We start from the raw sequence: 16,979 nt of genomic DNA, 5'->3' as shown, positions 1-16,979 counted from the left end.
ACAGCAGGTTACAATTCCAAGTAACATCATTCCCGCGCCGAAGAAAGGAAAAACTGCTGCAAGGTGCCCTGCTGAACTCTTTGGGAGGTTTTTTTTGTTTGTTTTCAGTCTAAAAATGGCACTTTTTGGCCGCAAAGCTGCTCATGGTGCCTCCTCAGGTGGTGTCTGCTCATGTACAACTCCTTTCCTGGCCTGCAGGTACCTGGAGCAGCAGCCTGACCCCAATCTGCTGTAGGAAGCGGGGATGTTTTTAATCCACTGAGGGCACACAGTGTTTTGTGCAGCCCAGAGGCTCCCCCACGGAGAGGGAACACTGAGCAACCCCCTCACAGAGCAAACCCCCAGGTTCAACTCAGTTCTCCCCTCCGCCTCCTCCTTGCTATCCCAGTCACGACGCATCCTCTCCTCCAGGAAGGTTTCCCCACACTGGCAGAGCAATCCTTGTGGCTCTTCCAGCGTTCCTGGGCCGAGGACCCTTGGAAACAGCCACTGGTGGGTCACACTGCTCTGTTGGCACCTGGCCTCCTTCCTGGGCACCTCATTCACCCTCTCCCCACGCTGCCCTGGGCAGCTCCAGCACAGCCAGAGCAGAACCCGAAGGAACATTTTTCGGCTCAACATCCCCTAACCCTTGGAGCCTTTTGTTTGTGCCTCTTTTTATTTATTTATTTTTTTTGTCTCCCTGTGTTTTGTGGCTGTGACTTTAACTGTGTTTGTAAGAGATGGATAATCCCCCTGAACCAGGGGGTGATATAAGCCACAAGGGGGTGAAACCCAGGGTCCCAAATGCTAGAAGCCACTGGGTGTAAGGAAAACAGTGGTATTAGGAAATCAGTGGTATTAGCCCCTGCATTAGGAAAAAAACCCATACAAGCAGAGTCCTGCCTCAGGCAGAGAAATAGGAAGAAGCACAGACTGCAGAGAAGCCTGTCAAGCAAACTTTTTTTTAAGAAATGACGTTTTCAAACACAGTTTCCTGTTCAAGAAACTAGACAGAGAAACAATAACCCGTTTGTTGCTGCTCCCTCCAAGCAGGGCACGCGAGGCACCATCCAGGCTCGGTGGGAAGGAACCCTCACAGGGGGTTTTGCAAGTCCCTGCATGGCACAAACACCCGTGGATCCGCTGTTTGGCTCCGTCAGGAATTGCTGTGACTGTTATTTACTCGTTTGTGTGGCAGCAGGAGCAGGGCTGAGTCTAAAGAGGTGTAAACACAGCCCTTGGTGGCTTCAGCAATCCAAAGGGATGCATTTCTGGAAGGAAGCCCAGCTCGTCACACCACGGAGCAGGAGCGTGGGAGCTGCCTTCGGTGTCCTTCACAGAAACCTGGAATGGTTTGGGTTGAAAGGGACCTTAAAGATCATCCCATTCCAAGCCCCTGCCACAGGCAGGGACACCTTCCACTATCCCAGCTTGCTCCAAGCCCTGTCCAACCTGGCCTTGGATACTGCCAGGGATGGGGCAGCCACAGCTTCTCTGGGCAGCCTGTGCCAGGGCCTCACCACTGTCCCAGTTCAGAATTTCTTCATAGTATTAATCTCACTCTCTGCTCTTTTAATTTAAAACCCTTCCCCCTTGTCCTGTCAGTATCTGCCCATGCAAAAGGTCCTACTTCCTCTTCTTTACAAATTCCTTTAAGTACTGAAAGATCCCTCGGGCTTCCCACCAGAGCATCCAGCAAGGTGGGAGCAAGTAGACCAAGTGTGAATCCCTACCCCCATTTAACTCACAGACAAAAGGATGCATAAAACAGCATCTTGGGAAGCTGGGAGTGGGTGGGGGATGGAGGATTAGGGTCACTTTGCAAGAAGGTGTTGCCCCAAACCAGGTGGCTCTCACGCAATGCTCCGATTTCCAGGCCAATAAATGTGGGTTTTTCTCCTATATTTACACACAAACCACAGATAAAACAGTGTCTGAACCCTGGGAAATCCCAGCCTGTCAACAACAACACTGCTGTGCTGAACCAAGCCTCCCTAATTATCCCAGAAAATAGTTTTTGCTATGGGCTTCTGGGAGAAATTCCTCTCCTGCTCACGGATCAAGCCAGATAAGCGGCACTGGGACACAGAAACTCTCCTTCCTTCAGTCCTTTTCCACCCAGAAGAGATGTCCAAGAGCATTTTCTTTGCTCAAGCAGCAGCCAGGGCTCCCCACTGCCTCAACCCCTGGTCTGAGAAGCATCTACCTGCTGAGACCTCCACCAGCATCAGCTTCCACCACACATTACACTCCAGATGGAGAAACCCCTCCATCACTTACAGTTGGAAGAGGTACATCCTTTACATAGCAATATGCAACCTGTGGAAAACTGGGAGTCAGAAAGAAGGGTCTGAAACCAGTCAAAGGTAAGGGGTGAATGCAAAACCTCTGGAATTTCTCCAAGACAAATTCCTTGGGGTTTCAGCCTTATCAGCTTCCTCTGGCCTCCACCTCTGGGGGACTCACATGTCCTGTCACAAGCACCCTCTGTATGGGCTGGCAACTCCTTCTGCTCTCTTCTTATTCCAAGAGCATGAAATCTTACCAGCTCCAGAAGAGGAAGAGAAACCTGTTGGGTCTCCAAGGCCACAAAGGGGAAAATGCAGTATCCAGTTCCCCACATGAAAAGATGCAAAAGATGGTGCCCAGCAGAGACATCCCATGACAAGGGGAATGGCTTTAGACTGACAGAGGGCAAGGTTAGATGGGATATTGGGAAGAAATTCCTCACTGTGAGGGTAGGGAGGCCCTGGCACAGGTTGCCCAGAGAAGCTGTGGCTGCTCCATCCCTGGAAGTGTCCAAGGCCAGCTTGGACAGGGCTTGGAACAACCTGGTCTAGTGGAAGGTGTCCCTGCCCATGGCAGGGATGGGCTTTAAGGTCCCTTCCAACCCAAACCAGTTTGGGATTCTACAATTCCATGACTCCCAAGCCCTGAGCCCTGCAATGCTCCCCAACAGCAACAGGACAGCCACGGCTGGTATCACAAAACATGGAATCATTCTTTCCCATTACTGCTCCAAATTAACTCAGCTCAGCTTTCCACCTCCTCTACATACCGACAGCAGATGCATCCTAAAAATCTGCCTTCATCATCCTCCCAAACATTCCTGATTGCTCAGATATTGCCTCGCATTCGAGTTCTGACACAGATCCCTGCGCCAGCTAACACGAGACCGCGTTGCTCAGCAAACAGGGGGGACTGTGGTGACAGGAAAACACCGAATGCAGAACAACCAGCCTCGAATGAAATTGCGTAACGGATGGGAACAGCAAACTTGAGGGGAAAATAAAACAAAATAAGTTAAAAAAAAAAAAAAAAAAATCAGCTTCAAGGCTGCCAAAACAGAGCCATTGATTCCAGAGCGTTTGATCCATTTGCATGCAGAGAGCTTTGCTTTGGAGCCGAGATGGAAACAGAGTCTTAATATAGCTGGAGAGAAAATATCCTCCTTGCACTCCTCTAACTGCACTTTGATAGGAAGCAGCCACAGAGCAGATGGTGCCTATATATAATCACCAGACCTATTATCCCAGCCTCTTTTAGTAATTTGAAGGATGTGATAACCACAAGGAGAGCAGCAAATATTCCTCCCTCCCTCCCCCCCTTCCCCTGCTAAGAAAAATATCCCAAAAAAAAAAAAAAAAAAGAGGAAGCTGTAATTATGCTAACAAATAAAAGAATTTCCAAATGAAGTAAATAACTATTTTGTGCACTGCTCCTTTAAACCAGAAGTCAAAAGTTAATTGAACAGCAGCATGTTACTGAGTCAGGAGAACACAGCGAGTCCCTGTGCAGTGGGGAAGGAGACTGGAGTTGCTCCAGATGATCCCAAACCACAGCACTCCCGTCCCTCATCCATGCCTGTTTCTCTGCAGCTGCTGTGTGATGGTGAGGGGAAGGAGAGCTCATCTCTCTCTCCATTCCTTCACTTGCCAAAGCCTGGAGTTGCATGGATTCAAAGGACGAGTGTTGAGAAGCGGATTCTCTCCGGGGGTTTCTCACCCCATGAAGATGCTCAGGAAAACACCACAAATGGGATTCTCACACTACTGTGGGGCTGGGGAATGAGATGTTGTGGCAAAGCAGGACAGGTTTGAGGGGGGCATTTCTCACAAGGCCCTTCACAGACATTAGTTAACAGTGGAGGTGCTGAGGGGCAATCCCTGGCTCTGAGATGGAGCCCCCCCATCCCACCCCGCTGGAGGCTCCACTGGGGATGCAAACTGCTGACAGGAACCCACAGGTGCTCACAGGGTGATGGGAAAAGCAAAGCTTCCCTTAGGAGAGCACCAAGCTGACACGCAATGAGTAATCCTGCTGCCAGCATCCAACAGGCACCAGGCTGGTAAAATACACCTGGGGCTGGGAGGGTCCATCCGTCAACAAAACCTCTAGGTCATCAATACGGGAGACTGCCAAGGGTCTGAGGGAATTACTGGGGATGTCTGACCCTGCTCCACAACCCAGAGAGCATCAGTCAGCTGTGCTGGTGGCTTCTGTGCTGCTTCCAGGTCAGAAGCACCATTCACTGGTGATGGGAATCCCAAGGACTGTAGGATACACATAAAACCATTGCTGCTGCCTCTAAACATCCGTCCCTGAGACACTGGGGCTGCTGTAAGGAAAGGAGAGGTGGCACTGGAGCCACAAGCTTCAATCTCCCCCCACCCAACCTGCAGGTCAAGGATGGGTGTCCTACTCCCTCTCCAATGGACAGGCAACACACCAACAGCAAAACCAGGGCAGGCAGCCCCTGCCCTGAGCACCTACGATCTGTGACTGCTCCGGGATTTCACAAGCTGAGAGGGTGGGAATATCCCCGGGCGCTTCCCAAATTAGGTGGCCTCATTCCAGCCAGGAAGCTGCAGAGCCATCTCTCTATGAGCAGGGTACGTGAATTTGGGAGCGGTGCTCTGTAAGACGTGTGAGCACGGATCAAACCTTGCACATACCAGGTTTGGAGGAAGGAACAGTGTGATCCCAGAGGATGTATGTGTGATATGTCCTCTTTGGGGACAGCCACGTGTCACCACTGGCACCCAGTGCTCCCTCTCCTCCTCACCAGCCTCACAGACCACCCCCTTCACCAGCTCTGCCTTGCTAGACTCATCCTCTCAGAGCCATCCACATCCTCACATAGCCATCTGCATCCCCCCAGAGTCATCCACATCCATCCAGAACCATCTACATCCATCCAGAACCATCCACATCCACCTAGAGCCATCCACATCCACCCAGAGCCATCTGCATTCCCCCAGACCCATCCACATCCTCCCAGAGGCAACAGCTGCTGGTAAGAAACTTCTGCCCCACAGCTGCATGGCTGGGCATCCCTACGAGCAAAGCCGCCGGTGAACTGCAAGTCCCAGAAGAACAGAACGGGAGAACCACCCTCCCAGATGTCCTGAGCCAAGTGTTCATCAAGGGCTGATGGGTTACCCAAGTCACCCTGTGAATCCTGTCTTTTTTTCCCTTCCAATGTAGAGTGTGATGTTTGGAAGATGACAGGTAGGCTGATTAGCTTTGATGTCAGTCAAGGACCCCCCTGGAGACGACTGAAGGTGGGACCTCAGCATCACACTGACCTTTGTTGGTCAACCAAGGACACAATGAGAAAAGAGGCCCTTCAGGAACAAAGGGGTGAAAGGAACATGCCAAAACAGGCTCAAAGGAGGATCCAAACGGGCCGAGGCAGCTAAACTGAAGTTTCAAGGTTAGAACAGGTTCTGGCTGTTGCTCAAGTACAAGAGTAAATCAAAACACTGGGTCAGGAAAAACTGAGCGAGGCAACACGGATGCTGGCAGCTCACAGACCAGAAGGCAGGGCCAAAATGATTTCCTGCCCAAAATGTCTCCAAAACATCTTTACCTTGAGCCCTTGAGAGCAATGGAATCACTGAGGTTGGAAAAGTTCTCTAAGACAGAGTCCAACCATTCCCTCAGCACTGCCAAGTCACCACTAACCCATGTCTTCAAGTGCCACATCTACATGTTTTTTAAGTCCCTCCAGGGATGGGGACTCCACCACTGCCCTGGGCAGCCAGTTCCAGTGCTTGACCTTTTAGGTGAAGAAATTGCTCCTAATATCCAACCTAAACCTCCCCTGGAACAACTGAGGTCATTTCCTCTTTTTACTTGGACTGTACGACGGGGCTGCCCTGACCTCTTCCACCACGACAAACTAATTTTCCCAGTGTGTACCTCAATGCTGCACTCCCAGATCCCACACACCTGGGAAGGGGGGGAGCAGTCTCACTCCCTGCACTGGACCAGCCAACAACCACCTTGGGAGCTGACCTGCTCCCAGGGTGGGATGGCTCACACGGACACCCTGCTTGGAGACCAGGTCTGAGCAAGGTGGGAGCTGGGCTGATGGTGGGATGAGCACACGTGGCTGGTCCATCAACTAAAAACATCCTGTCTGGCAGAGCAGCTCACAGAGAATGGGCACAGCTTGTTCTGAGTTTGGACACCTCCTTGCCAACCAGAGGGTGAGGGACACGGCAAATGGAGCAGGCTCAGCAGCAGGAAGGGAAGCTGGCTATAAAACACACTTGACAGCAGTAGCTGACCTTGCCCAGCACTGCTGACACCCCAAAGGCCATTGCTCTTGTCCTCCACCACCACTTCCATCTCCAAAGCTTGATGGCCTCCAGGCTGAGGGTGGGTGACTGCTCATCTCCTCACCGGCTGAGTGATGGTCTGCAGAGCTGTGCAATGTGTCTACCAGGGACAAAATGCTTTGAACTTAAAGAGGGGCCAGGAAATCTGTACCTGCTCCTCAGAGTAGAAGATTATGGGTGGACTCGATCATCTTAAAGGTCTTTTCCAACCTGAATGATTCCACGATTCTATGCTGCCCTCGCTCGCAGTCCTGTTTGCTGCTGTATTTATGTACCTGGCTTTGAGAAAACAACTCTGTTCACACCTGACCTTCCTGTGCAAGAACTCTGATTTTAAACTACAGAATTAGTAAGATTTTGTAGCACTGGGACCCTGGAAAAGCGGGTGACTTTTGGAAGTGTTCTCTGATGGTTATGAGCGACACTAGAGGGCATGAGCAAGACAACAAATGCCCTCATCTGCCACCACTGAAAAGCTCAAGTGTTTATTACAGGGCCAACGAGCTTTTCTCAGTCTATCAGTAAAAGAGAAGGAAAGCAGACGTGAGGGGTGTCTCTGGCTGGCAGGATGAGTGCCAGGGTGCCAAGTCTCAGCACAGCCAACTGAGGAACAAGTTTCTGAAGTTAATTCCCAAGTGCAAAGCTAATCCACCCCTGGCAAGAACAGGACATTTATTTGCTTCACTGCTGTAGCCTCATTAAGACTTTTCCACATTTACAAGGCACGTTTTTCTAAGTCTGCATGGGAGGAAATGTGTCGCCCTATGTAAGGCAAACACAGGCTGAGGACACACTATGCCCTCCCTTCAGGTGCTGTTGAAAATCTACACAGAGGAGAATGACCTGCAAGCTGCCCATCAACCCAACACAGACCAGGGTGGTCCTGTGGGTTATAAAAATGCAGTTATCCCGTTATCAAACTCAGCTGCACAACAGTGCAGGGGGAGGAAGAGTCAGGAAACCCACACTCCATTCATGGCAGTTGCTTTCTTGATGTGGTTTGTTCCACCTCAATTCCCTGATGACTGGGGGAGAACTCCACCATCTTCTTCATCTGCTCTCCCACCGGGGAGTCCATAACTGGGGCAAATGTTGGCAAATCCAGCAAGTCATGTCACACACACGTGTGCTGACACACAGGTTAGCAGCTGCAGCCCTGCCTGTAGGGCAGGATCACAGAAACACAGAATGGTTTGGGTTGGAAGGGACCTTAGAGATCATCTAATTCCAACCCCCTGCCATAGGCAGGGCCACCTTCCACTATCCCAGGTCGCTCCAAGCCCCGTCCAACCTGGCTTTGGACACTGCCAGGGATGGGGCAGCCACAGCTTCTCTGGGCAACCTGTGCCAGGGCCTCCCCACCCTCACAGTGAGGAATTTCTTCCCAATATCCCATCTAACCCTGCCCTCTGGCAGTTTGAGCCTGGTCTGGGGTGCATGGAAGGAAGAACCCTGATTTACTCCTTCTCTTCAGCTCTAGGACAAGATAGAGATCTTTCTCTTTCAGGACAAGGAGGTTGTATACGTGAGCACTTCTCCTCCACTGCCCTGTTTACTCTCCTTCTCTCTCTCCTTGTAGACAAACACCACCAGTTTTGTGGCACAGGTTCCCATGGGAAGGGTGCATGCCTGAGCACCCAGCATCCTTCCCATTTGTGCAGGAGCAGAAGGGTGGCTCCAGACTGGCAAACAGCTTTGCTGGTCCTCTCAGTTCCCTCACAGGGGAATCCAGGCACCACAGTGACACTGAAACACCAAAGACTTTGCAACATCCCTCCTGTACAAACACAGTCCCAACACCTGGGATTCCTGCTCTGCAGGATATTTCCTAGCAAGGTCTCTCCCTGTATCTATCCATCACTGCCCCGTCACTTTATGGTCCAAATGGGACCAGTGTACCTGCTCTCCCCCTTCTCAGCTTATCTAACAACAGACCCTTCTTTGCCTCTGAACAGATTCCCTTCCAAGAGGATGGAAAATACAGGGCCAAAGCTATGCTGTGCTTCCACTTGACAACCAAATCCTGCCATGCCATTGGATCATACTCAGGTGGAATCATTTACCTCAGGGGCAGGGAAGGAGCCGGGGCCCCCACGCAGGAAGCTGTTGGCACCTTTGAAAGTCAGCTGCTTTCCTGTGTCCTTTCAGAGTTCCCAGGTCCTGTGTCCACTGCAAAGACGTTGTGTAATCCCAAAGTTTTGCAACCATCACCTGACCCGGCTGCAGAGTCGGGATTCCGGGTTTCACCCCTTCCCACCGCGCCAGAGCAGCTCCAGCCTCCTGCCCACCTGCACTCCCAAGCCCAGCCAAGGCTGCCTTTGCTCCTGGCACACTAAAGCTTGGTTTAAAGTGGCAGCTCCAGCTCTGCAGGGCAGGCTGAGAAAGCAGTGACCGAGATGCAGTGGATGGGAAGGAGCACATGATCACAGAATCCCAGAATGGTTTGGGTTGGAAGAGACCTTAAAGCTCATCTTGTTCCACCCCCTGCCATGAGCAGGGACACCTTCTATTAGATCAGGTTGCTCCAAGCCCCGTCCAACCTGGCCTTGAACACTTCCAGGGATGGGGCAGCCACAACCTCCCTGGGCAAACTTCCATCTTTTTGGGTGAGTCCATATCCTCAGATTGCTCCAGATCCAGATTTATCACTTAGGATGCTGGTCCCACTCTGGGATCACCATTACTGTGGTAAATCCAATGTGACTCCCTCAGAGCACTCCACACTTGCCCTGTAAATGCTGGAGAGCTCCAGCAACATCTCCTCAAGCCTTGGCCAATCCCTGCCAGAGCTGGAGATGAACCATTCCCAAACTAAATCCCAAAGCCTGGGTCTAGGTCGAGTCAAAGTCAAGGACAGCACAAAGCAAACTGTCACATGACCTTCCCCACCCATATTTAAGCCCTGTGCCAGGACAGTGTTACACCTAATTATGCCACAACATCAGAAGGAAGTATCTTGGGCAAGATCACCACGTTATTCCTCTGGGAAAGTCTTTTCCCCATTTTGACACCAAGAGCAGGCAGTGCCTTTGCAGGGACAGGTCTGGGAAGGCTGTGCCCTGCAGGGTGTTGCTGGATTAAGCCCCCGCCCAGAGAAACGCCTTCAAGCAAGAGGGAGAATTTAAAACTCATAAGAACAGTAAAACCTAAACAAACAGTAAGGATTTGAGGGCTTTGCTTTGGAATAAAAGATTAATAGATGTATTGATTGAGTCAAGGGGCTGGGACAAAGGCTGAGAGCCGTGTTTATTTTTTAGCATCTATCTGTGGACTTGCCGTGCTCATGTCCGAGCAAATATTGCGTTAAGGAAGTTTATGAACTCGCATGTGAAGTGTGGTTGGGTCACCTCCAGCTCGGCCCAAGGGTTACCTGAACATGGTGCCAGCAAAATACATCTGCAGGAGTTACAACAGCTTTACATGTAGGATTAAACCACAGCTAGCAGGGGATACTGAGGCCAAGGAAGAGAGGCTCAGAGAAACTCCAGGGGGTTTTTGGAAAGAGTCCTTCAAGACCTAACGCATCTTGCAGAGCTCCAGCCACTGTCAGTGATTCACCTGCTACACCCACCAGACCTCCCTGCTTTCAGATCCTGACCTGAGGAACCAGATCCCATCTGAAGGCATCTCTTCCCACTGTCTCCCTGGTGTGCAAGGCCTCCAAAATGCCAGGCATGCAAAAACCACCTGGAAACTCCCCCCAAAAAATAATCCTTGGAGAGGTTGAACAGACCACCTGCAAACACAGTCATGGTACTTTTCACCCTGCATCCTCGTTAAGCCTTTCCCACGTGGCTCGGTTTCCCTGACACAGCTCCGCAGCGCAGGGACCCTGCTCTTGGGGAAGCTGAACATCACCCAGTCCCACAGCAGCAGGAGACAGGGATGGGATGGGCAGGATGTTCTGAGCCCATGGAGAAGTTGAGACCCCTCTGCTAAATCCCCACATGCCTGCAAGGATGGACACCAGAGAGGCAGGGACCAGGGTGCTACAGCAGTAAACCCAGAGCTGTGTTTCGTGTCGCTGTCGGTTTGAAACACCGCTTTAAAAAGAAGCAACTATTCCAGGAGAGGGAAAAGCCCAGAAGCCTTAAGTGACCATTTTAAAGCTTTCAGCTCTTTAATTGTGGCTTTCCACACGCTGATGGAGAAACCAGCGCCCTCGCCACAAGAAGCCTCTTCCCCAAGTGCTCTCTACATCCCTGATATCCAGGGAGATGCCGATAGAGCATCTTGGAGAGAGACCTTCTGAACGTCCCAAAGGGAAGGAGGATGTCCCAGCCCCGAAGGTGAGGTGGTGGCAGTCACCCAAGGGAGAGTGAGGAAGGTGTGACAGCTCTCCAGAGGGAGCGGTGGTCAGTGGAGCTCCTGAATCCTGCTGAGAGGATGCTTTGCTCCTCCTCTCCCAAGGATGGCTCTTTAAAAAACAGTTAGGGCTGTGCTACATCCTCACACAAAACCAGTGATAAATCTCCAGTCATGGTGCTCTGCAGCGTGTCGGAGTGTCTGAGCCTCGGGCTGGGCTCTGCACCATCCATCAAAGCCTGCCAAGGACTCCATGGGGGAAGAGTTACCCAACTCTTCTGGAAAACACTGAGAATCATCCACCTAAACCCCTCAATCACCACCAGCTTCACACTTCTTTGTGCTGCAGATCCAAGTGAATGCTTTCACATACCCTGAAGATGGCAGATTCCAGCCCTGCTTCCAAAAATTATGCCTGCACTCGTGGTCCCAATCCCATTTCCTCCCAGTTGAGTCCCCAGTGCACTTTTGGACTTGCCTCCAGTCCCCCAACTCGCTTTTGGACATGAAGCATCAGCTCTCCGCTTGCTTTAGGAACTCTTGAAACGTGAACTGCAAATCTACACAGAGCTACATGAAATATAAGGGGCTCCCTTCAATAACACACATTTTCTGCTCTTACAGCTTGGCTGTTTTTCCCTCCTCTCCATCTCCTGAGCCTTTAAAATCCCACAGGACTAGAGAGAGGAAAAAAAACAAACCAAACAACAAGGCAAGCAGGAAATAAAAAAGCAGGTGAGGAAACGGAAAAAAGGAAAAAGAAAAGAGGAGTTCTTTCTATGGCCCAGATGAATTTAGCCCCCCAGCTGACCACGGCAAAGCAGCAATTCCTAGTGGGATGGTGGCGGGGTGGGGGGAGGTGGGTACTCACTGGTGCTTGTGCTAGTGCCGATGGTGTTGATGGTGGTGGGGACGGAGGAGGAGGAGTAGAGGGGCAGGTGGCCGTTCTCGCACGCCAGGTTTTTGTCCTGCCAGCTGGAAGCGCTGACGCTTATCCCCGAGTCCCGAGAGTTCTGCCACCCGTTGAGTTTGTCGTCGGAGTTCTGTCTTTGGTGATAGTAGTGAGCCTGCCCGTAGTCCACCGAGTCCGAGCGGCCCCGGCCCTGCCCGCCGAAGCCCCCCGACGTGCGGTCCTCCAGGTGGTTGAGCCACATGGCCAGGGCGCTCCTGTCCTCCAGGGAGGTGGCGGGGTGGATCAGGGCGTAGGACAGCAGCTGCCTGCTCTCCTCGATGTGCTGGTTGTGCTCGATCGAGTGCGCCAGGATTTTGGGCAGGAGTTTCATGTACTCCACCTTCGCCTCGATGTTGCCGGGCTTCAGTAAAGGCAGGTGGGTTAGCAAGAGGGAAATCACTTTATCCTTGGATTCCTGTTGCCACTGGTTGATGATTCCTGTTGGAGGAATGAGGGGAGAGGAAAAAAAAGGAGATAATTGAGAGACTGGCAAACAGAGCTAATTAAGATATAAACAGAGCGTGGCAGGGTAAATCCTACATGGGATTTCTGCATCCAAAGGGATGTCTGTGTGTGTGTTGCTCACATCCCAGGCAGGGGGGTTACCACGCTCCAAAAACCATGATCAGGGCAAAGTGTGCACCACTGGATGCCAGAAGTTACCAGATGCTCTTGAAAATCACTAAAAATGCCAAACTACACTCAGCTCTATGGTCACACAACTCCACTGCTGTTATCCTAATCACAGTCATGATTTGGCCCAATTTTTTCCATATCATTGCAGGTTACAGAAAACACTAAACAAAATCACTTGGTGGATAAAGCCAACCTTTTAGAAGTACTCACTGGAAAATGGAAAAGGTCAAGATTTGAACAAGATAACAGAGGTTAGAGCCATGGAGGGAGAAGGGAAGAAGCATCCCAGCAGGAAAGCAATCACCCAACCAGGGTGCTGGTCCATCCACCAGCCCCAAAGGTACAGAGGGAAGGGCTCAGCTGAAGCAGCCCCAGAGCTCTTGTTCCTCTCTTAGCTCACAGCAGATAGAAGAGGTCTGAGAAGACCAGACAAAACAAAGCAAACATAGGACTTAACTCTAAAAAATATGCAGAAGGAAAAGTCAGGGAATTACAAACTGGTCACTTAACTCGAACTCCTGAGAAACTGATGGAACAAATAATGAAACAACCTATTTGTAAGCACTTAGAAGATAACAAGATGATAAGTGACTGCCGACACCGATTTGTCAGCAACAATTTAATTTCCTTCTGCGACAGAGCAACCGGCCTGTGAATGGCTGGGGGAACAGGCTGAGCTGTACATCTTGATATTCATTAGGTGCTGCCACACACGGCTCCCTCAGCAGCACAGCAGACAGAAACTGCTCTAATGTGGGCACACAACTCATCCCAAAACCACAGGGAGGGAGCGGGTGGTGGTGATTCACCGTCAGACCGAGGATGTGCCGAGCAAGGAGACCTGTGCCGGCCCTGACACCGCCCAGCACGTCACCAGTGATGTGGGTGAGGTGATAAACGTGCTCAATGTGCAGGTGCCACGGCAGGAGAAAGGAAAACACTCCAGAAAACTGGATTTGAAGTCAGTGCTGAGGACTTGAGGGAATGGAATGAAACTGTGTCTGAGGACGTTTAATTTGGATATTAGGAAAAAGTTCTTCCCCCAGAGGGTGGTGGGGCACTGAACAGCCTCCCCAGGGCAGTGGGCACGGCCCCAAGGCTGCCAGAGCTCAAGGAGATTTTGGACAACGCTCTCAGGGACAGGGTGGGATTGTTGGGATGCCCTGTGCAGGGCCAGGAGTTGGACTGGATGATCCTTGTGGATCCCTTCCAACTCAGGATATTCTATGGTTCTGTGAGACTTGGAGAAGAGTTGGGGAAAAAAAATTCTGCATTAAGGAGGTGAAAGCACCTGAGTGCAGATGGGAACAAATCACTGTGCAGCACCAGGTGGGGAAGAGCCTGGGTCAGGAAGCACCACAGGTTGAACATCATTCAGAACTGCACCAGCCAGCCTGTCATTCAGCTGAGAGGTGAAGACTGGCATGGACAAGCTGCTCTCCATGGCTCCTGATGCCCAGGGCAGTGGTGGAGTCCCCATCCCTGGAGGGATTTAAAACCTGTGTGGATGTGGCACTTGGGGACATGGGTTAGAGGTGGCCTTGGCAGTGCTGGGAGAATGGCTGGACTTGATGATCTTAGAGGGCTTTTCCAACCTAACTGATTCTGTGAGCTGAACTGCAGCAAAGGTACATGAAGCTGGACATGGGATAGGATGACCTATGACATTTTGAAATCTCCATCACTAGAGGTTTTTCTGAAGAGCTTATACAAACCCCAACCAAGGATAGCTCAGGATCTACCTAGACCACCTGACTGACACTGCCCAGCCCCAGGACAGTCTCTCCTCCAGTGCTGACCACCAAACCCCTCCAACCTTTCAGCCCCTGCAGCAGGCTGTGCCCAAGGATACAACAACTGAACCATCTCCTTCTGCTTGCTTTAAACCCACTGCCCAAAACTGCACCAAGTGACATACTGAGCGCTCATGTTAATAAAAAAAACCCCAAAACTTTATGTTCTCCCTCCCTGCCTGCTGTCTCCTCTCCATTCTGCACAGGAAGCTGCTCTGAATCACTGATTGTCCCTATATACTCCATGTGTTTTTGAGACAGGGTACTTGAACCCACAGCAGTGAAAAGCAGATCTGGATGTCCACCTGTAGGATCACACATCACAGAACAGAATCATAGAATATCCCAAGTTGGAGGGGACCCATAAGGATCACTGAGTCCAGCTCCTGGCCCTGCACAGGATATTCCCAAGGATCAATCCCACCATGTACCTGAGAGCCTTGTCCAAACACTCCTCAAGCTCTGGCAGGTTTGGTGCCGTGACCACTTCCCTGGGTTCAGGGTTGCTCTTGGGAAGACCCAGGAGTTTAACCTGATGATCCTTGTCCAACTCCTAGCTGAGGATATTCCATGATTCTGTGATTCCATATGACCAGCACCCCCTGACCCAGAAGAGGGCTCTTACAGTAGGGCCTTTTCCCAATTAGGACCAAACCCTGCACATCAGTTCCCGGCACAACGGTGGTGCTGAGCAGCGCTCGCCCTTCCAGCTTCGCCTTCCCAGTTCCAAGGTGTGCAACCATTTTAACAGGAAGCCACTAGATGGCTTGCTGGAAACGCCAGCAGCTCTCACTGGAACTTTCTGCAGTGGTATTTACTTCTCCACAGACCTACCCCTCCTCCAGAGCCGCTTCCCGAGCCAGCCGACGGCGTGCCCGGGATGTCTCGTGCCGAAAGGAGCACGGGACACGACGTGGCACAGCTTTGGTGGGGAAGGAACTGCTTTGCTGCAGCAGAGGTGACTTTTTGGTACTCTGAGTGTGCTCCCGTGCCCGTGAGAATGCTGTGAGGTTGTTCTGGTGCTAAAATATGGGATTTGGAAAAGCAAAGCTCAGCCTAAGAGAAGCTGTAAAATGTACACAAGCATAGTGGGACGCAAGGTCCACCAGAGCACTTCCATATTTTCCATATGCAGATGTCAGTGCTACAGGCAAAGTTTCCTGTTGGGATTAATCTGATTTATCTGTCCCCTCTCTCTTGGCCAGTGGGTGGGTTGAAAATGTGTCCTATTTTCTCCCATCCTCCTGCAGAGAGGGATGTCACCCATCCCCTCATCATCCCGGTGGGGTGTTTTGGCAGTGCTTCCAGGCTGGCACAGCCAAACCCAACCCTGGCACCAGCTGGGATTCTGCAACAGCTGGGATACACTGAGAAATCAAAGATCATTAAAAACAGGCCCTGCTCAAAGAAGTCAGTGACACTTGTACATAGGAGCCAAATGCACACAGAGGAAGCAGAGCCTGGTGTGAACTGGGTGCCGGAGAGGAGGAGGAGGAGGAGGAGGAGGAGGAGGAGGAGGAGGAGGAGGAGGAGGAGGAGAATGGGGGAGGCAGGTGGCCATGGCTGGACTCCTTTTCCTTGCACGAGAGAGAGCTGAGTGTGAAGGTCACCAGTGGAGAAACACGGGATGGTGCCAGAGTTGCTTCCTTGGAACCTTGTCTCAGACCTCCAAGAGATTTGGGGGTTTAAACCACAACCCCAAAAGATGGAGCACTGACCCAAAAGCCTGTGGCTGGTAAGGGACCGAGTGCTCTTCCCTGCCCCAGCCTGGGCAGGAGCTGCTCTCCCTCTCAGCCAGCAGCAGGATGTGCACAATTAAACAAAAATGGAAAATAATTAGATCCGAAAGAGGCTTGGCTCTCTCTGAGATGGGGCGGAAGGTCAGGCTTAATCCTATCTGCCAGAAAACAGAGGCATCTGGAGAGGGCGGCACAGGAGGGAGAAAGCTGGAGCTGCCTGTGGGCAGGGGGAGAGGGGCTGAACACAGGAGACCCTGTTTGGGCTCCCTACCTGCTCCCACACACTCTGGGCCATCTGGGACATCTCCCCCTTTACTGCCAGAACAAGCGCTCCGGGTCAGCCGTGATTCGGATGTGCCCTGGTTTTGGGGTCCCACATCCCAGAGTTTGACATCATACCTGTGGTGGGTCACACCAATCACATTAGGGCCTCATTAGTTCCCCCGGGGGCTGCTTCAGGAATGCCTGGTGCTTCCCACCACAAGGATTTTGATGTTTTATGGAATGTCACAACTACTGGTATTTGCAACAGGCAAATCTGAGCACAGAGAGAGCCCCAAAGTCAGAAACTCCCCCCTGCTGCCTTTAAACTCCTCAAAATCCCTGTCCTGCCTGTTGCTGTCATTGCCCTGACATGAGCTAAAATAACAACTGACCATGAGCACTGCAAGGAGCCAGCTCCCATCCCAGCCCTGTACTGGGAAGGGATGGGAGTTGCTGGTGCCCCCAGAGCAAAAAATCCCAATTTTCATTATGGGACATTTTCTTGGGTGAGAAGCTGAATGAGGGTGGGATGTGAAACTACCTTCTACTGTAGGATTACTTAATGACCAGGATTTTGCTGCTAGACAGCCCAGCTGATGTGTGTGCAGAGTGCCTGTGGATAAATCCAGCTCCAAATATAGCCGGGTCCTGCTTCCAAGGCTGAAACCTGTACTCGTGCTAT

The 16,979-nt window shown here is 51.5% G+C and overlaps 2 protein-coding genes across 5 annotated transcripts in view; one reads left to right on the top strand and one right to left on the bottom strand.

Annotated features, from left to right (window-relative positions):
• The window catches only part of SAMD4A (sterile alpha motif domain containing 4A), a 100,325-nt gene that overhangs the window by 25,363 nt on the left and 57,983 nt on the right, over positions 1 to 16,979 (bottom strand). For all 4 annotated transcript variants that reach the window (XM_051768809.1, XM_051768810.1, XM_051768807.1 and 1 more), the window contains exon 3: positions 11,785 to 12,303. In XM_051768809.1, the coding sequence (XP_051624769.1) occupies positions 11,785 to 12,303 (519 nt within the window). The remainder of the gene's footprint in view (positions 1 to 11,784; positions 12,304 to 16,979) is intronic.
• DLGAP5 (DLG associated protein 5) overlaps positions 1 to 16,979 on the top strand; it is a 228,731-nt gene that overhangs the window by 166,703 nt on the left and 45,049 nt on the right. The gene's annotated exons all lie outside the window — the stretch shown is intronic.

The sequence above is a fragment of the Manacus candei genome, unplaced genomic scaffold (genome assembly GCF_025592945.1).
Source record: "Manacus candei isolate 608988 ecotype Guabito, Panama unplaced genomic scaffold, ASM2559294v1 h1tg000097l, whole genome shotgun sequence".
NCBI lineage: Eukaryota > Metazoa > Chordata > Aves > Passeriformes > Pipridae > Manacus > Manacus candei.
Note: the sequence above shows the minus strand (reverse complement) of the source record. Positions and strands in the feature narration are given on the sequence as shown.